Source organism: Panthera tigris, chromosome C1 (genome assembly GCF_018350195.1).
Source record: "Panthera tigris isolate Pti1 chromosome C1, P.tigris_Pti1_mat1.1, whole genome shotgun sequence".
In the NCBI taxonomy this organism is placed as follows: domain Eukaryota; kingdom Metazoa; phylum Chordata; class Mammalia; order Carnivora; family Felidae; genus Panthera; species Panthera tigris.
This window is the reverse complement of record NC_056667.1, coordinates 104,111,268-104,128,969: the sequence shown is the minus strand read 5'-3', so window position 1 is coordinate 104,128,969 and position 17,702 is coordinate 104,111,268. Positions and strand designations below refer to the sequence as shown.

Genomic DNA, 17,702 nt, shown 5'->3' with positions numbered 1-17,702 from the left:
GTGGGAAGGCTGTGGGAGATTAAAAGGAGAAACCCGGCAAGAGATCCAGACAGCTCAGTGTCATTCAGAGGCTATGAGGCAAGAAGCTGGTGTCTGGTGGGATCCCACACACCCTGATCAGGGCTGGGGCAGATGTCACTTCTGTGTGCACAGGTGGCAATGGCTTCCCTATCCCTAGGGCTAGAGCTGGGTAGCTGACATGCCACCCTCTGATAGAAAACTGGGAATGGGACATAGGAGAAAAACCCTTCCCCCAAACTCAGGAGCTTACACATGTCCTCGGGAGCAGGCATTCCCCGCCATGCCTCAGAGGGGTGGTGTGTGTGGATGGCCAGACTATGCCTGTATCCCCCTCTATCTCTCCTCTAGGTGAAAGCTTTTTAGCATTGCTGTAGGGGTCACCTCCTCAACCCTGAGGCAATTTAGGTGTCCGAGAGACAGGGACAGGGAAGGGAAAGAGGGTGGGAAGAGGACTGGGCATCAGCATGCGCAACGAGTTTCTTTTTTTCAACTGAGGTAAATAAAAAAGCTTTATCCTGCAACACTTGGAGATGAGTCTGTGCACCCCCCAAGTCCCGGCCACCGTCCCCCTGCCTTTACATCAGGCTCTTGCGGTACTGACTGTGCTGAGTGCCTGGTGTGAGGTGGGGGCTGGGGGCCTGAAGGTCCATCTGTCTGTACAGGTCCCTCAGCTCCCTGACCTCCTGCAGCACCCTCTTCGCCTGGCTCCAATTGGACGAGGCCTCTCCAAGCAGCCGCTCGGTCTCCAGCAGCCTCTGCTCGGACTCCGAATCGGGAGGGGACCGAGGGGGGTCCTTGGCCTTTCGCTTTCCATCTCCCAGTCCCTGAACCTCTGCCAGCAGCTCCTGAGTCTTCTCCAGTTTCCTGGCTACCAGGTCCTGGATCCGGGACAGCTGCCCCGGAAGGGATGGAATGAAGGCTGGGGGGTCCTCGGCCCGCAGCTGGGGGCTGCGGGCGGGGGCGGCGTCCCGCTGAGACAGGATCTCCTCCAAGGAAGCGCAGCGGCCTTTCTCCGTGGGGGTCAACTTCTTGGGTGCCTGGGGGGTGTAGGTGGCCCCTCTGTCTGGCTTGTCCCAAGCTCGGGGCAGGCCGCTTGCTCGGTCTGAGGAGGGCTGGATACGGTCAGAGTCTGCTCTCCGCCGGCTGCCTGCCAGCGGGGCCACAGACTTGTCCAGGTCAACCCGGAAGCTCTCGGCACAAGAGGTGGGTTCCTCGGGAGAAGGGTCTTCCTCCTGGATCAGGTCCAAGGTCAGCATCCCATCCGAGGTAGAGGTGGAAGCCTGGAGGGGAGAGGGCGGGAATGAAGGGGAAGAATTGCCAGCAGTGGGCCCTTCGGGACTGACTGGGAGAGAGACGCAAACTGGTCACTTCCCTCCTCGACGTGCCTTCCCTGAATGAGAAGCACGCCATCCTCACCAAGCCCTTGGGCTTTTTTACTTTTTCTTACTCCTTTGATGGTGGTTTGAACCTTTCTCTCATTTTTCTGTGATCTAAAGTAGCTTCTGCTGGTTTCCCCAATTCTCCGCTTTACTATGAGTTTCCTGAAGAGTGTCTTTCTCCTCTGTCTAGTGGACTCTAAGCATCGAACTGGGTCTGACACACTCAGGATACTCCACACAGGAAGTAACTGTCCTCCTCCACCTGTACCCTCAGAGCCACACACCTCAACCGCTTCTGCTCCTGACAACCCTGAGCCCCTTGCCTTAAAACAAAACTTGTTCTATTTCCAGAATACTGTAATAAAAAACTGACAGGGGTGTTCGGTACCTCATGTGGATTGATACATAAATTGCTTCAATCCTTCCTCACAGCGACCCTTCAAGGCGGGCACGATTAACCGTCCCGCTTTAAGGGCAGTGACGTGCAGCTTCAGGGAATCACACAGAGAGAGCAAAGCGCAAAGCTAGGCCCCAACCCAGTTCTGCCCGGTTCTACTGTACCCGGCTGGCTCTCTCCCTAGAGACCGAAGGCTCGGACAGGGAAAGGAACCACACTTTGTGTGTTACAGTGGTTCACAGTGAGCCTTCCTCCTGGAGACGACTGCAGTGCTTAATGCTGTCACCGGCCAGAATAGCCAGCCGCTGCGGGGTCGCTTACATTCCCTGGAACAGCATTCACCTCTTCTACTCCTTCACTTTCCTTGTGGGTATATCTCATTTCCCCACAAAGGATGAAATGAGGGCAAGGACTTTTGAACTCATAAGGTGCTAAATATTTTTGATATGGAGGAATCAGGCAGGGGGACGGGTAGAGGGACTGCCCCAGCCTTTGACCTTGGTACCACAAATGCCTCTGGTGGGCGGTCTCAGGTACCATCATGTCTGACATAGATGTGGAACCGGCCCTTCCACAACTTTTACTTTCTTACAATCTTACGTACCACGGCCATTAGGTGTCCCCGCGTTGGGGGGCGGCGGGAGTGTTGGATTTTTGCCCTGTCTCGAGTGGGGTGGGCGAGATAGCTGTCTTCCTCGACGGTGACCTGAAGAGATGCACTGTGAGTCATGGGTGCTCTTCAGAGACTCTGTCCTGACCCAGCAGCCCCTGAGGCCTGCACCTGCCTGGACTGGGAAATAAACCCACCCCATTAACTGCTTCTGAGAAGATCCAAGGGCAAGGCATTTACCGCACATGCGGGGCCTCTGGGGCTGGCCCCATGCATCACAAAGCAGGGAAAGAGGCGTTGTGGCAGAGGGACTTAGAAGGTAGGAGAATGGGGTTTTTAAAGGGAGCTAAAGAAGTGTAGCTGGTGGGGGGAAGCATGTAAGGGGGGGCCGCCCTGTAATCTCCCCCTTTAGTGAGTCACAATTACTGCCTCTGCGCCGGTGTTCCTCCCCTCCGGATGAGCCCCCTGACCTCATCCAAGATACGGTTCTTGGCTCGGGTGATAGCGGAGTTGAGGGCATTGATCCACAATTCCTTCTCTTCTGGACTAACTGCCAGGAAGATGAGGCTGGGAGCCTGTGGGGGAGACATTCGTGGTTCAGCCAGGGCTTTGCGGTTGGTGCCTCACTATGACAGTGAAGAAGTTACTGTCTCGTTCCCTCAGACCCAGCTCCTAGAAGGAGAGGCCTTCTGCTTCTGGAGTCATCCATAACCTAAGGAAACCAGCCTTTCTTCCTAGAAGGGGCCACAGCTTAGAGGTTGCTTTAGAAATGACCAGGGAAGAGTTAAGAAGGGTAATGGATACTAATATGGTGCTGGAGAGAATGAGAGGAGGTTCGGTAAAGGACATGTACCAAAGTAAAGATCTTTAAAGGTCTGAGTAAACAGAATGTGACAGGAACTTCCCTGAGGTCCCTCAGACAAGAGAAACTAGATTCAGAACTTCAACCACCCATCAGGGTACAGGGAAAAGTGATTTTCTCCCAAGAGATGTATGCGTGTGTGTGTGTGTGCATGCATGCGTGTGTGTGTCTGTGTGAGAGAGAAAGAGAGACAGAGAGAATGAGAGGAGAGAGAGATATGATCTTTGTGGTCGGACAGTTTAAAGGCTGGCTTGCCCGGAGGGAAGGAAATGGCCAGGATATTCTGGGGTTAAATAACAAAAGTTGGCAGGAGAGCAAGTCCAGCCTCTGAACCTGGAGTGGAGAGGGAGAACCCGCAGAGGGAAGGGTTTCTCCCCTGCCCCCTACACACAAGCGGGCTGAGGTTCCCGGGGCGGAACATACGGGACATACCGTGTTGCCAGGCTGCTTGGAGTGGGCAAGAGTAAACTTGCTATGATTTTTCTTGCTCCTGCTCTTGGATTTCCGGAGCTCTTCGCACTTCTCATAGTCACTCAGGTCAAATACCTCTTGAATATTTTTCTCATCTTTTACCTAGGGGAGGGTTAGAGGGGAGGTGCTGAGGAGAAAATTACTTGGTGCCTCCCCCAGAGTGTTAGTTTAGCCCTAACTTGGGAAGCAGAAGCCTGAGGAGAAGGGAGGGATGACAGGACAGGGGGGCTGTCCTACCCAAGGCCTGCTCGCAGGCCTTGCCCTGACTCCTCAGGCGGGCTTCCGTTTAAACCCCTTATCGGCACTCTCTTCAGCTAAGCTACTTGTTTCCGGAGCCCCACGATGTCACTCTGACCCTGTTTTGTCCTTCAAGACACGGCTTAGACGGCTAGTAGGTTAATCCTATCATCCTGAAGAAAGCAAGACCTGGATAGACGTGGATGCTGATCATCCAGAGGGAGGAGAGACCAGCAGGGCCGGCATCAGGGCATGTCTGGAGGCAAAGGCCGCCTCTGGGCGCCCCCATCTTATTAAATATTTGCACTGCTGCTTTAGTACCTGACCTGACTCCCTCCTCAGATCTACACTATTCTAGAGTCATCCACCTCATTCCTTTCAGGAGCTTCAGCACCACAGAAACAGCGTTCCCCTGTGTTCAGTTTGTTCAGACATGCTGAAAAATACACCTGTAGTTAACCCTCCTTCTTCCCTCCAAGGTACTCTAGCAACCCAACCTAGCCCCTGCAGGCCTCAAAAGCCATTTAAATCATCCACCTCTGGGCACCTGGGTGGCTCAGTCGGTTAAGCGTCTGATTTCGGCTCAGGTCATGATCTCATAGTTGCTGAGCTCTGTGCTGCCAGCTCGGAGCCTGGGGCCTGCTTCTGATTCTCTGTCTCCCTCTCTCTCTGCCCCTTTCCTCTGCTTATGTGCGCACACACTCTCTCTCTCTCAAATTAAGTAAGTAAGACATTAAAAAACAATCCTCTACCTCTCTCTAGACAAAGATGCACTTATACTGTCCCTGGAGGACAAAATTTCAGACTTGTATTCTGCTACTTCTTGCCATTGTTCCAATTTGAGAGCCTAAGCCCCTTACTGCCGGGCAGTTCTTGTGTCTAAACGTAGCCTTTCCTGCATGTGGTATCTATCTGGCACCCTGGTTCTACCCTTAGCAGCTGTAGCCAGCATTTGGCTCTGAACTCTCTTGAGGAAGGTCTAATCAGAGACCACAATCCTATCCATATCCTCTGACCCAACTAGCCTTTGCAGAGTGCCACAAATTCCAGTAACATTTCTGCCAAGGTCTGTTTTATTTTTTCATTATTAAAAAAAATGTTTATTTATTTTGAGAGACAGCAAGTGAGCAGGGGAGGGGCAGAGAGAGAGAGGGAGAGAGAGATTTTCAACGCAGGCCCTGAGCTGCCAGCACGGGAGCCCGACTTGGGCCTCAAACTTATGAATCGTGAGATCATGGCCTGAGCTAAAATCAAGAGTTGGGACACTTAACTGACTGACCCACCCAGGAGCCCCAAAGTCTGTTTTAAGACTTGCTGCAGGCCCAGCGGCTGATGCAGAGGAGGGGGGCTAATTGCACAGCCTCATTCGGGTCAATGACTGCTCGTATATCTGTCTGTTTGCCCTGGCACAGGGCTGTCCCTTTCCCAGGGCTCCCTGGCTTTGGGCCGGGAAGTGACCAGAGGCCTGGGAGGATTGTGGATGGAAGTGAGGAAGATGTCAGCAAGGGGATCCGAGAACAATTCCCAGAAACACGGGGCAGGGAGGCAGGGTGATGCATCAGGTCACCTGCCCTCCCTCCTCAGATTGGAGGCTATCAGCAGAGACCAGAAGCCCTGGAGAGGAAAGTGCTGGGTGTGTATATGCACCCAGGGAAGGAGAGTTACTTGTTCTGTTTCCCTTACAGGAAGGGGAGAAGGGAAGGGCAGGAACACGGCTGACAAGGAGCTCCAGGAAGCAGGGGACAGTGACAGGGGTCGGGCCCTGACAGGGCAGGGGTTCCCAGGGAAGATGGGTAACTCCAAGGCCCTTGTTCTCTGCTGTACGGTTTTTCCTCTGTCAAGTTCCCAAAGCCTCATTTATAATTTCCCATCTTCCAGAGTGAACCTTTCTTTTCCCCGGAGCCTGCAGAAAGGGATTTTCCCTTGCCAAAACAGATGCCCTGAACCCAGTCTCCTCTACCATGAGATCTCCCGAAGATCTAGTTCCTGTTGCTCTACATCAACCCCATGATCATAAGGTGCCCTTTGAGAATGAGGAAAATGATTAATAACAAATACAGAAGGATTTCCTTGGTGCAGGCAGTTGTGGGAGATCCTGCCTTTATGATAAGTAATGAAAAAAAAAAGACCACTGAAAAATCAAGAGGAGAGGGTTAAGAATATTTTTGCACTAACACATAGGTTACAAACATTATACTTTGCATTTCAAACACAGATCTTGAATCTCTTAGCTCCGGAGCTTATGGGAAGTGGACAGAATAGAGCCTAGAATCCTGGGTCAGCTTCACCCTCAGCCCAGGCCCGTTGTGGCACGGACGGGCTCCCAAGAAGAGAGGTGACAGTAGGCTGGTTCCCACTTCTCCTGTGCCTTTCTCAGCAGGAGCAGTGGGCCCCGTGACCAGTCAGATGCTCCTGACTCACAGGACACCAGGCATGGGAGGCTGAGGTCATTCCATCCTTCCCCCTGTCTCCGTACTCCTTCCTCCACACACAAGAAACAAGTATGCTCTTTTGCCCCCCAGACTCTGTTCTTGGGACGAACATAAACAAGAAAAAAAAATGTCTTCTTTCTTCTACCCCTTTCACTGTTCTCATGGTTCCCCTCTGACGTGTAGGAAGTTCTCTCTGACTGCTCACCAGAGTTTCCTGCCATTATGAAGTTTGAGGAAGACAGGAGATACACTTTGACACTTGCTTCTTAGTATTATTTTTTAAACTGGAAAGCCAGCCAATTATGGAAAAACCTTCTATAGGATTTGGGATTGGGTAGAAGTGGCCCTTAAAAATAAATCCTGCAATCAAATTCTTCTCTCACCTCCCTCCATCACCAAGTTCCTGGCTTAGTGTAAACAGTAAGGCTGAAACACCCTGAAGGGGATGTCTCTCTCTGGCCCTGACACAGCTTTGTTCTTCCCTACTTGCCTAGGTAGATGTTCTGTTCGGATGAATACTTTCTCTAGGACTGCGCGTGTGGCTATTTCAATACCATAAAAGGATTTATTTACCTAAATATAGTCTGCAGAAAGCAGAAGAGGTTAGAACTCAGGGTGGACTCCCAGGAGCCTCCGGGGGTTAGGGAACACGGGATTGGGGGAAGAGGGGCCCATCCTACCAGGGGCGCAGGGGACAGTCTCCCAGGCTATGCTGACACAGTCTCAGAAGGTAGGGGCTGGAATGACTTCTAACTCACGGAGGGGCAACTCAGTTTCTCAAGTGGTACGGGTCTCTCGAATTATAGAGATAAAAAAGAGTCTGGATTCAATGATCTGGGCTCAGGTTCCGAATGTGGACTGTGGGCTTCATTTTAACTCTGCAGAGACTTACAAGAGTTCGTGACTCCATTTGTCTCCTTTCTGATACAAATGGGGGAAGTTGGGAATGGTGGAGAATACGTTCCTTGCCTTTTTTTTTCTTTAAATGGATTAGGAAGCATACTGGCTAGTAACCTTGGCTTCAACAGAAACAACTACACTTACAGATACTCTACCTGAGGTCATGTGAGGATGACCCAGGGCTGTGCATGTTTTCTGTGATTGGGACAGCTGCACTGGTGAGATGACCTGCGTAGACCTTCCTTCTAGAGACAGGAAAAGAGGAGGCTAGCTGGCTTAGGGTTGGGGGACAGGAAGGGGTGGAGGAGAAGCTGAATAGAGTTTTTCAGCAGCAGTAGCAAAGAAAAAAAAATCCTACCTTCAGCCAGCTGCCAGGACGGGGTACGGGGCAACAGGGGACACTTAGAACTTTTGGGACCTCTTGCGAGGGGGGTTATTGTCATTGCCAGAAAGGTGTTTGCAAAGAAAATTCATTAAATAAGATGCACACTCAACTTCGAATTCCAACCCGGGTCTTCTAGAGAAGGGGTGACCTCTCTCTGCAGATCTGATGGGGGTAGAGACCAACCGAATTGCTGAACTTGCTTTTGGAACAAAATGGGGGTTGAGGGCAGGGGGAGGACGGAGATAGGGAAGTCCCCTGTGGAGGGACAAAACGGGGAATATGAGAAAACGGGGACAGAGGTGGTAAAGGGCACCTACCTCCTTCTCAGAGATGTACAGCTGGTCCCCCTTCAGCACCACATAGCGGTTTTTCCAAATCTCCCTGAAAATCCCTTTCCCGCAGAATTTCCGGACCCAGCCGACCTTCTCCGGAGGTGCGGACGGATGGTTTCCATCCTGAGGCCCCTGCCCCCGGGCAAGAGCAGAACCGTCCGGTTAGGGGGCTATCGCTTTTCCCTCCTCTCGTTCCGTCCCTCGCGACCCCCCTCGGCTCCCCTCGTCCCTTCTTTCCCGCGACCGCCCCCTCCCCCCACCCCCTCCCCAGGCTGGACTCAGGGAGCCCAACGTTCGCTCCCCACTTCTCGGCAGGTCTGCGCTCGGGGCAACTCTCTCCCCCACGGCCGCCCTCCCTCGTCCCCCAGATAAACAACTCCAAGTGCGAGAGCGGGGGGCCAGGGCCCAGCCTGGGTGGAGGGCAGCCTCGGGATCGCCGCCGGGCCCCCCGCCCCCGCCTGCAGCCTCGGGCCCCGCCACGCCGGGAGAAACGGCGTTTCATTTTCTCTCTCATTGTCTCCTCGCCGCCACAGAGCACACGCAGGCGGCGGCCGGGAGCCCGGGGGAGGGGGCGCCGTGGGGGGGGGGCGGCGGGAGGAAAGTGAGCCAAGTCCGCGCCCCCGAGCCGAGTCCCCGCACGGAAGCCCCCGGGGCGGCGGGGCTGGGGCCCTCGGGGCGGTGGGTGGCGGGCGCGGGCGCACTCACCCTCTTGGCGGAATTGTTCTTCTTCATCGTTCCGGGTGGGCGCGGGCGCGGGGGAAGGGGCGGCTGGCGGAGCTGCCCCCGGCGCCGCCGCCGCTCCGCCCTCCCTCTCCCGGACGCTCCCCTTCTTTGTAGCTCCGGTTACACTAGAGGCCGGCCTCCCTCGCACTCGCACACACACGCACGCCCGCTCCCCGCCCCCCGGCGCCCTCCATCCCGGCGCCCACGCGGCCCGGGCCCCCGCGCGCCCCCGCCGCCTGCTCCCCGGCCCGGCCCGCGCCCTGCCGTTCCATCCGCCGGCCCGCTGACGTTGCGAGTTCAGAATAAAGGGCGAATCGCGGAGCCGGAGATGGTGCGCTCCCCCACCCCCCCTCCTTTGTTTCTGACTCGCTGAGGGTGAAGAAGACGGACCCAAACCCAGCCGGAGAGCTGCTCCCCGGGGAAGGGGGGGCGCGGGACCCACGCTCGCACCTGCGGCCCGAGCGAGAGGTGGGGCCCGGGAGACCCCCACCCGCACCCCCCACCCCGCCGGACCTGCCCGGACAGACCGCGGAGGCAGCCGGAGCGGATAATAGGGAGAGGTTTAGGAAGACCGAGATAACCCAGATCGAGATTGGCTCCCTCCCAAACAGAAAACAAAAACAAGAGCGGGAACTGGCATCTGGAATTCACGATCCTTAGGTGGCAGAGATAGTGGCCTGGGTAGGTCAGACGTTGGGGAAAAGTTTTACGTTCCGGGAGCATGGGGGTGTCGATGTGTAGGGGGACGCGTTGAGAGTGGAATTAATACTAATGCACAATTCTGCCCGTTTACAAAGCCTCGGGCCTTCTTTGAGCCTAAGGATGAAGTGGATAGAATGATCTCCATTGCACACAGAGAAAAGTGAGACTCAGGATGGCTCAGGGATGTGCAGACACACATGCTAATTCCTGGCAGGAGGAGATTTCTCTGTCTCCAAAGCCATTGTCCAGAATATCATGTGGCTTTAAATGTAAGCTCCGGGGGAGGCTTAAACTTCTACGACCCTGGGTATCTCTTCCCGCCGCACTGACATGTAAACATCCCATCAGAGTCCAGTGGAGGGAAGGGCTCAATGCCCAGAAGATGCTCTGATGACTGGGGGAATGGCTGCTGATGCCTCCTACACCAGATCTGCTTCAGAGCTTACAGACCAACATCTTAGTAACTTCATTCCTCCCCACTCGCCCCCCCCCCCCCATACATATTTAAGGAGAGGAGGTGAGTCAGGAGACCCAGGTTTGGGCACTAGTTTCATCATCACCACTTTGTGGCCTTAGGTCGTGACCGAATTTCTTTAGGCCTCTGTGCCTCCATGTATTAAAAGGTGAGGGATGAACCACCACTTCCATCAACAAGCAAAGGGGACTATCAGAGGTGACCTGTGAAAGTCCTATGAAAATATGCAAGTGTTGCCCTCTAGGGTCAATTATTGAATAACAGCAAGCAGACACATCTCCTGGCGTATGGTAGACACGCAATAACCACTAAATGAATACGAATCCCTGGCACACAGGAGCAGGGAAAAGGAAGAACTCTTTTTTCTGGAGATGTCTCCAGATAAAAGGAAGTATTGGCCAATTTTGTGGTTTGAGGAATGGGGTGGGCTCAGCTTTTTCTGGCATCTGTCAAATGAACAGGGGCTTCTCTCTTTTTCTGGCACCCTCCTTTCCTCCTAATCCAACAATATTCCTCTTAACCTCTTTTCATTTACCATACTAATTAATTCCTCTATTTTAGTCTGATAAAGAAATTTATCCTTGCAAAATGCTCTTGTACATCATTTCTTTAAATCTTTAGTGCCACCTTGTGAGGTATGTAGAATAAATATTATTCCCACTTGGAAAATGAGTAAACTGCTCGGCGAATCAATCGGCTTGCCCAAGTGTACCCAGCACGTTACTGGCTAAATGGATTAGAATCCAGGTTTTCAGACTCCAGCCTACCGTTTAGGCTTTGTACACACACACACCACACCATATACACACACAGCCCCTCTTCCCTTCCCACCATCTGTATTTCTCAAGAATAAGAAAATCCAGGGGTGTCTTCATAATGAGGAAGCAAAATGTCCCAGCGTACTAGCCTGCATGATCTTTTGAGGGCTTGCTGGCCAGATAGATCAGAGCAGTCTGAATTCAGAGTTTAAATAGATTCTGGTGTATGGGAAACATGTAATTCATGACTTGCCCCATCTTCCTTCTTTCCCCTCCTTTTAGTCAACAAATATTTGAGTGTCTTCTCTATGCACGGTAGTGGGGTCCTTGTGTGTGGCATCAGGCAGGTGCTGGAGCCTTGTGGAACATCAGGCAGAGGGACTGCTCGGAAATCAAAACCCTCCAAAGTAATTTTCAGATTCCAGAACAGATGCATGTGGGCTGGAGAACCTTTCTTGCCTATTTGCTCCTTAAGATGTTACATAAATCTCTGGGCTTCTCCCCCCGCCACTAACCTGCACTGCTGTACTGCCTCATGTTATCCTGCCCCTGCCTTCCCACAGTTTTGTCTCCCCTGGTCCTATTACGCACGCCTCTTCCCCTGTGCCATACTCTTCCGGGGCCTATTCTCCAACTGACTTCTCTCCCACCAGGTGATCCTCATGGCACCTGAATTGGGATCTATTGGGATCTATGACTTAGGACTGTTTCCAAAGACCAGTTCTTAAGTGAGAAATCTCAGAGTGAGAACTTATGGGCTCTTTTGCACATTTTCATAGCGCTGTGTCTTCAGTGAGCTTGACACTGCCATACACATAAACCACAAAAATACGTTAATTTCTCTTTTTGGAGATAAGATACTGGGAGGACCTGTGATGGGGTTACCCCACTAACAGCATCACCATGGATAAGATACTACTGCCAGTTTTCATTCTTCAGTTGACTTTTTTTTTTTAAGTTCATTTATTTTGAGAGAGAGGGAGAGAGAAAGTGTGGGTAGGGGCAGAGAGAGAGAGAGAGAGAGTGTCCCAAGCAAGGTCTGCACTGTCAGACAGGAACCTAATGTGGGGATCAAACTCACGAACCATTAGATCATGACCTGAGCTGAAGTCGGATGCTTAATGGACTGAGCCACCCAGGCTTTGGTTGACTGTTTTATAAGCCAGTCCACTTGAGGGAGGAAGAAAGGAGCTCTCACCAGTGAGGATTTGTGAGTTGCTGCCTGCAAGTTTACTGGGCAAAAACTGTCATCCAAAAAGTTGTTCGCCTAAAAGCAGCGCCTCGTCTTTTGTAGAGTAACTGGGACATTTGACTAGGGCATTTCAATCTGTGGAGGAGAGGGCATCAAAAGCACATGAGACTTTAACTAAAATGCTGTTTTTTAAAGGGTAAAAATGAAAGGCCACTAATAATGTGATCAGCTCTGTAAATCTTAAATAAAAATTTAAGTCTTTCATCCTCAATAAATACCAGGGGCGCCTGGGTGGCTCAGTTGGTTAAGCGTCTGACTTGGGCTCAGGTCATGATCTTGCGGTTCGTGGGTTCCAGCCCCGCGTCAGGCTCTGTGCTGACAGCTCAGAGCCTGGACCCTGCTTTGGATTCTGTGTCTCCCTCTCTCTCTGCCCCTTCCCTGCTTGCACTCTCTCTCTCAAAAATAAACATTAAAAAAAAAAAAAAAAAAGAAATGCCAACTTCTGGCATCAAACATCCTGAAGTTAAGGCTCTGTCTCTTTCTCTCTTTTTTAAAAATTGTTTATTTATTTATTTTTGAGAGAGAGATATCATGACCTGAGCCAAAGGCAGACGGTTAACCAACTGAACCGCCCAGGAGCCCCTGTAAGGCTCTTTTCTTAGACTTGGCATTGTCAGCTGGGTAGCAGAATGGAAGCGGGCAAATACTCAGGGCAATGGTCTAAGAAAAGTCTCCATTCTTACTCTTCTTATTCCAAAGAGTTATGTTGCCTCGAGGAAAGGAAGCACAGGTCTTCATGCTTGGAGGGAGGGTTCTGTTTATTTGAAAAGACTGTGTAACTTGCTGCATTTAAAATACTGTCTTCCCCAAATGTCATATGACTTCACTCATAGGAGGACTTTAAGACACAGAACAGATGAACACAAGGGAAGGGAAGCAAAAATAATATAAAAACAGGGAGGGGAACAAAACCTAAGACTCTTAAATATGGAGAACAAACAGAGGGTTACTGGAGGGATTGTGAGAGGGGGGATGGGCTAAATGGGTAAGGGGCACTAAGGAATCTACTCTTGAAATCACTGTTGCACTATATGCTAACTAACTTGGATGTAAATTTAAAAAAATAAAAAATAAAAAATAAAATACTGTCTCCCCAAGTGAAGGCTATCTCCCTTTTTTAGGATTATAAAAATTGGAAAAGTAGAAAAAAGTACCTAAAGTGACCCACCAAAAAAAAAAAAAAAAAAAAAAGAAAAGAGAAGTAAGACCTAGCTCTGAGCTATACTACGGCCAAAAGCCTTAGGGCTTCACATGACTGGAAGTTAAAGAAACAATGATGAAAAGGGGGAGGAGGAATGGGAAAAGGGGGATGGATGGAATGACCTTTATTTTCCCTTTTATTTCTTGAGTCCTGATTAGTGCAGTGGGAGGGTTGACAGGAATCCAAACTTTTTATGTAGTGATTTTTTAACCCCAAGTTGGAGATAGGAATCAGTCTTACTGTCCTATTTGTAGTCAAATTTCATTTAGTGTTTACAATGTTCTAAGTGCTTTATATGTATTATCTCATCTAATCCTGACGATCCTATGAGGTAGTTTATCACTTTTACATATATATCATATGTATATTTATATTTATATTTATATTTATATTTATATTTATATATCATCGCCAAAGTCTGATAATTGTGACAGATTTGAGCCTAGGGTATCTGAGGCTAGAGAATATTTTCGGTTCCACATGAAAGAAAGGTTAAAAAACATATAAAGGGCCTACAGAGAGCCAGAGAGGGATTGTGCTGTGTTTTTGCCATGATCTGAGGATGCTGTAATCTGGCATTAGTGACATCAGCTTCCACTGCTTTCAAGAGAACTGAAATTGACACCAGAACTTATCATCTGCCTTGACATTAATTTTTTGAAGTTTATTTATTTAGAGAGAGAAACAGAGCATGCGTGCGGGGGAGGGGCAGAGAGAAAGGGGAGAGAGAATCCCAAACAGGGTCCGCACTGTCAGCGCAAGAGCCCGATGTGGGGCTTGAACCCACAAACTGTGAGATCATGACCTGAGCCAAAGCCAAGAGCTGGATACTTAATCGCCTGAGCGTTGACATAGTTTAAATATCCTCTGGATAGAAGTGATGCCTTCTCTCTGTTTGGTGTAAAGCCAACTCATGCCTCATCTTGCGAATTCCCATAAACCCCATTAACCCCAAAGAAATAAAAACTTGTATCTTTTCACAAAATGGATTTTTATTGTAGTCATACATGGTTTCTCAGTGCCACAGAAAATTGCAGTGTAGGAACAATTTTTGGATGGCTTTCTACAGAAACATGATGAGTTTTCAAAAATGAGGTGTGCAGGAATGTGGTTAATGAAAAGTAAAAGGGGTCAAGAGAAGGGAGGATGTGTAGCGTGTGCATCAAATGGTTTACTTTTTAAACCCCTCTGAGCTCTGATAACCCTTTTCTCAAGTGAGATCCCAACAAAATTCATCAGAAACCAAAGTGATTGTGCTGTCAAATACAAGGAATATATCTGTTTATTTGATAAGGAAATCACGGGAAAGGTGGGTCAGGACCGGCACAGAGTTTTTCTCAACTTGTCCCTGGGAGTGTGGGTGTCTGTGCCTACAGTTCAGGAGTGAGCAGGCTACCTGGAGGTGGGTTATAAGGACAAGCGTGAAACCCAAGGCTCTCCTCCAACACCTGCGGTCGGTGGGGAAAGCCTGCAGGGAGGTTGAGGGCGAGCTGCGCCGGCCTCCTCACCCTGCGCCTCCTCTCCCCGCGCCGGTTCAGGTTCACCGTCTGCTTGTGGACCTCGCTGTAACTTGAGAGCTCTCCTTGCTTCTGCTGTGCAGTCCGGAAGCCAGAACTTCCTCTAGGAAACTGACCGGTAGACTTGAGGTTACTCAAAGGGGGAAAAGGAAAAGCATCTCCAAAATAGAAGATCTTGCCTGTGACTTGTGACTGGATGAAGGAGATCGTGAAGAGTATGCAAGGATTACTGGCCTGGTGTGCGGGGCACTCAGACATCCGGGCTAGGAGAGCCCTCCCTCTGTGCTCCTCCCCAGGGTTCTCATGGGGTTTTTTAGCACTAAATCTGCAAGATCTGGTAAGGCTAAAACTTCCTGTTTGAAATTTCTAGTTAGGAACCCAGGAGTTTTAAGCGCAAGGCTACTGTATTAACTGAGAACCACGTTCCATCAAGCACCTCTTATCTGTACTCTCGACATGGCTTCAGAACTTGGACTGTGTCCCTTCAGTCTCCTCCTCAGCCAGTGTCCTCTGCAAAGTGGCACTAGAATTCATTTTCTAAAATACAGACGATATCCTATTGCATATTTCTGCCTCTTCCACTTGAAGACCTTTCTTTTGCTTACAGAATGACGCACAAGTTAAAACTTGAGGCCCTTCACAATGTGTCCTTGCAATAACTCATACTTGTATTTATTGTGTTCTGAGAACTGTTTTAAGTCATATGTGCATGTGTACATATGTGTGAAATAGACACTATTATCCTTATTTAAAAGATGACAAAATCAAGCTATGGAGAGGTGAAGTGATTTTCCAAGGTCACCACAGCCAGTAAGTGGCTTAGCTGTGACTCAAACCCAGGCTCTGGAACCTGTGCCCTCGGGCCCACATATACTGCCACTGGATTGTTCCCTTGCTCGGCTGACTCCACTTCCCACCCTGCAGCCCCGGGAGCGCCCCAACACTTGCTGTCCCCTAAACACCTCATGTGCGTTCCCACCTGTTTGCTCTTAGGTCCTGTGTCCAAAATGCTAGACAGCCCTTCTCTGTCTGACGAAATCCTGTATATATATTTTTAATGTTTGTTTATTTTTGAGAGAGGGAAAGAGAGAGACAGAGCACTAGTGGGGGAGGGGCAGAGAGAGAGGGAGACACAGAATCTGAAGCAGGCTCCAGGCTCCGAGCTGTCAGCACAGAGCCTGATGCGGGGCTCAAACCCACGAACCATGAGATCATGACCTCAGCTGAAGTCGCACACTCAACTGACTGAGCCACCCAGGCGCCCCTGATGAAATCCTTTAAGGCTAAGGATTAAAAGCCACCTTTTCTGTGAAGCCTTCTCAAACTCCTCCATGCTGGACGGATCCCTCCCACGGCTCTAATCACTTTCTGGTGCTATTTTAGCTCTGTATGATTATTCTGTAGGTACTCCTCAGTTATTTCTGTCACACTAGACTGTGAGGTGCTTAGGGTGGGTCTGAGAGTTCTTCGATCTCCAGGGTGGATCTCCAGCACTCACTGAGCACAGATGCTGACTTCTAGCAGGGACCCAATAAAGGTATACTGAATAAGTGAATTCATTTGAATGGCTCCTGTTGGCAAAAGAGCCTTTGCTGTGATATAGGAGCTCTGGGGGCGGTATTTTTAAGTGCCACACTCACGCTCAGGAGACAGACCTGTAGCAGAGGGTTGGAGGGGTGATGGCCAGGTCCCTTATTATTACTACTGTTTTGCAGTTTTAGACCTGTCAGATTTGGCACTTGGAGGATTTAAATGAAAACTCCTTTGCAAAAGAAAAAAAAAAAGATGAAGTAGAGGGAAAGGAGTAGAAGCTAAATTCATTTATTCCGCTACTGAAATATGGGCACATCTGTCTGGCCTGGTTTTCTGGCCAGTAGGACTGGAGACACGTGGAGGACAGAAAACAAGTGTCAGGAAACGAAGTAGCACTGCTTTCTTGAAAGACAGCACAAGAAGTCTTTGGTTAGTGATGGTTAAGAATGAAACAAACCTGCTGGGAAACCCTACGGGAATTCAGCGGTGACCTTTATTTGCTTCCCTTCAGACTCTGCTACCGGTGCAAAGAAAAGAAGTAACTTAACTGAAATTATACTTAATGATCCTCCTCTGCGTATCAATAAGACCCCACATTTTTGACTGCAAAGAGAAAATACTATTTATATTTGCCAAGTCTAATTTTATTTCCTAGGGCCATTGTGACTTTTAAAAAGTATCTATTTGAGGACTTTGATGAGTCACTGTGGAATGCTTAAAAAATTATGGGCGGTGAACATATTGGTATCTATACCCCAAATTTAGACTATGTTTATGAAAAACAACAAAAGAAGGATTTTTCTTTCCTAGCTTTGTTTTAAATCAATTTCGCTTACAAAGCAAACTAAAAAGTCCCCTTCTCCTGTGGTACTATAATCTAATTCAATTCAGCTCAGTTCAATTCAATTTAACAAGTGTTTTACTGAGCATCCGTTATGAGGTAGGTGTTGAGCTGGGTGTACAAAGGATCACTTGTTAGGATTCTTACCTTTAAGGGACTGTCTGAGACAGATACAGTCACAACTCAATGTGAGACAAGATATAAACAAAGATGGTTCCAGAAGCTAACCCAGGAGGTTAATGCTACTGCTCGTCTTGGTTTGTGCTGTCATGATTCCCAACTCTATGGCAAGAAGCAAGGTGGGCAGTAAAAGGCCCCGATTTTAAAGTGAACCTCAAGAAAGGCTTGCATCGCACATTGAGAAGAGTTTCTTCACTTTCTAGTCTTTGGTAAGGAACTAGAGACTATCACTTACAGGATTTTAGATTTTCATTACTAAAGTAATTTCGTTGAACAACTGTGTTCTTAAAGCTACATAGCAAGACTGTCTATCACCTACATCTTCCTCTTTTTTCACTATATTCCACAGGTAGAAATTATATGGGATTTTTTTTTCTTTTTCTTTTGAGAGAGAGAGACAGAGAGAGAGCATGAGTAGGGGAGAGGGGCAGCAGGAGAGAGAGAGAGAGAGAGAGAGACTCTTAAGCAAGCTTCCACACTCAGCCTGGAACCTG

General features: G+C 49.6%; 2 protein-coding genes across 2 annotated transcripts in view; both read right to left on the bottom strand.

The window, feature by feature from the left end:
- Positions 1-512: 512 nt before the first annotated feature.
- PLEKHO1 (pleckstrin homology domain containing O1) lies at positions 513-8,947 on the bottom strand. Its single transcript, XM_042994009.1, has 6 exons — positions 8,732-8,947; positions 8,012-8,158; positions 3,702-3,842; positions 2,878-2,982; positions 2,402-2,503; positions 513-1,301 (listed from the first exon to the last, which is right to left on the bottom strand). The coding sequence occupies exons 1-6, from the start codon at positions 8,756-8,758 to the stop codon at positions 597-599; spliced, it is 1,227 nt and encodes a 408-aa protein (XP_042849943.1). The 5' UTR covers positions 8,759-8,947; the 3' UTR covers positions 513-596.
- A 5,454-nt stretch (positions 8,948-14,401) lies between these two features.
- Positions 14,402-17,702, bottom strand: part of VPS45 (vacuolar protein sorting 45 homolog) — a 64,861-nt gene continuing 61,560 nt past the window's right edge. The window contains exon 15 of the mRNA XM_007088044.3: positions 14,402-14,765. Coding sequence (XP_007088106.1) covers positions 14,678-14,765 — 88 coding nt within the window. The 3' untranslated portion in view covers positions 14,402-14,677. The remainder of the gene's footprint in view (positions 14,766-17,702) is intronic.

Bases quoted from the DNA above. Each gene is read 5' to 3' on its own strand.
- PLEKHO1 (XM_042994009.1), bottom strand. From the start codon at position 8,758: ATGAAGAAGAACAATTCCGCCAAGAGG. The intron at 8,159-8,731 runs GTGAGTGCGCCC...GCCCGGGGGCAG, and splicing joins AGAACAATTCCGCCAAGAGG to GGGCCTCAGGATGGAAACCA. The intron at 2,504-2,877 runs GTCAGGGGGCTC...GCATCTCTTCAG, and splicing joins AGAACCGTATCTTGGATGAG to GTCACCGTCGAGGAAGACAG.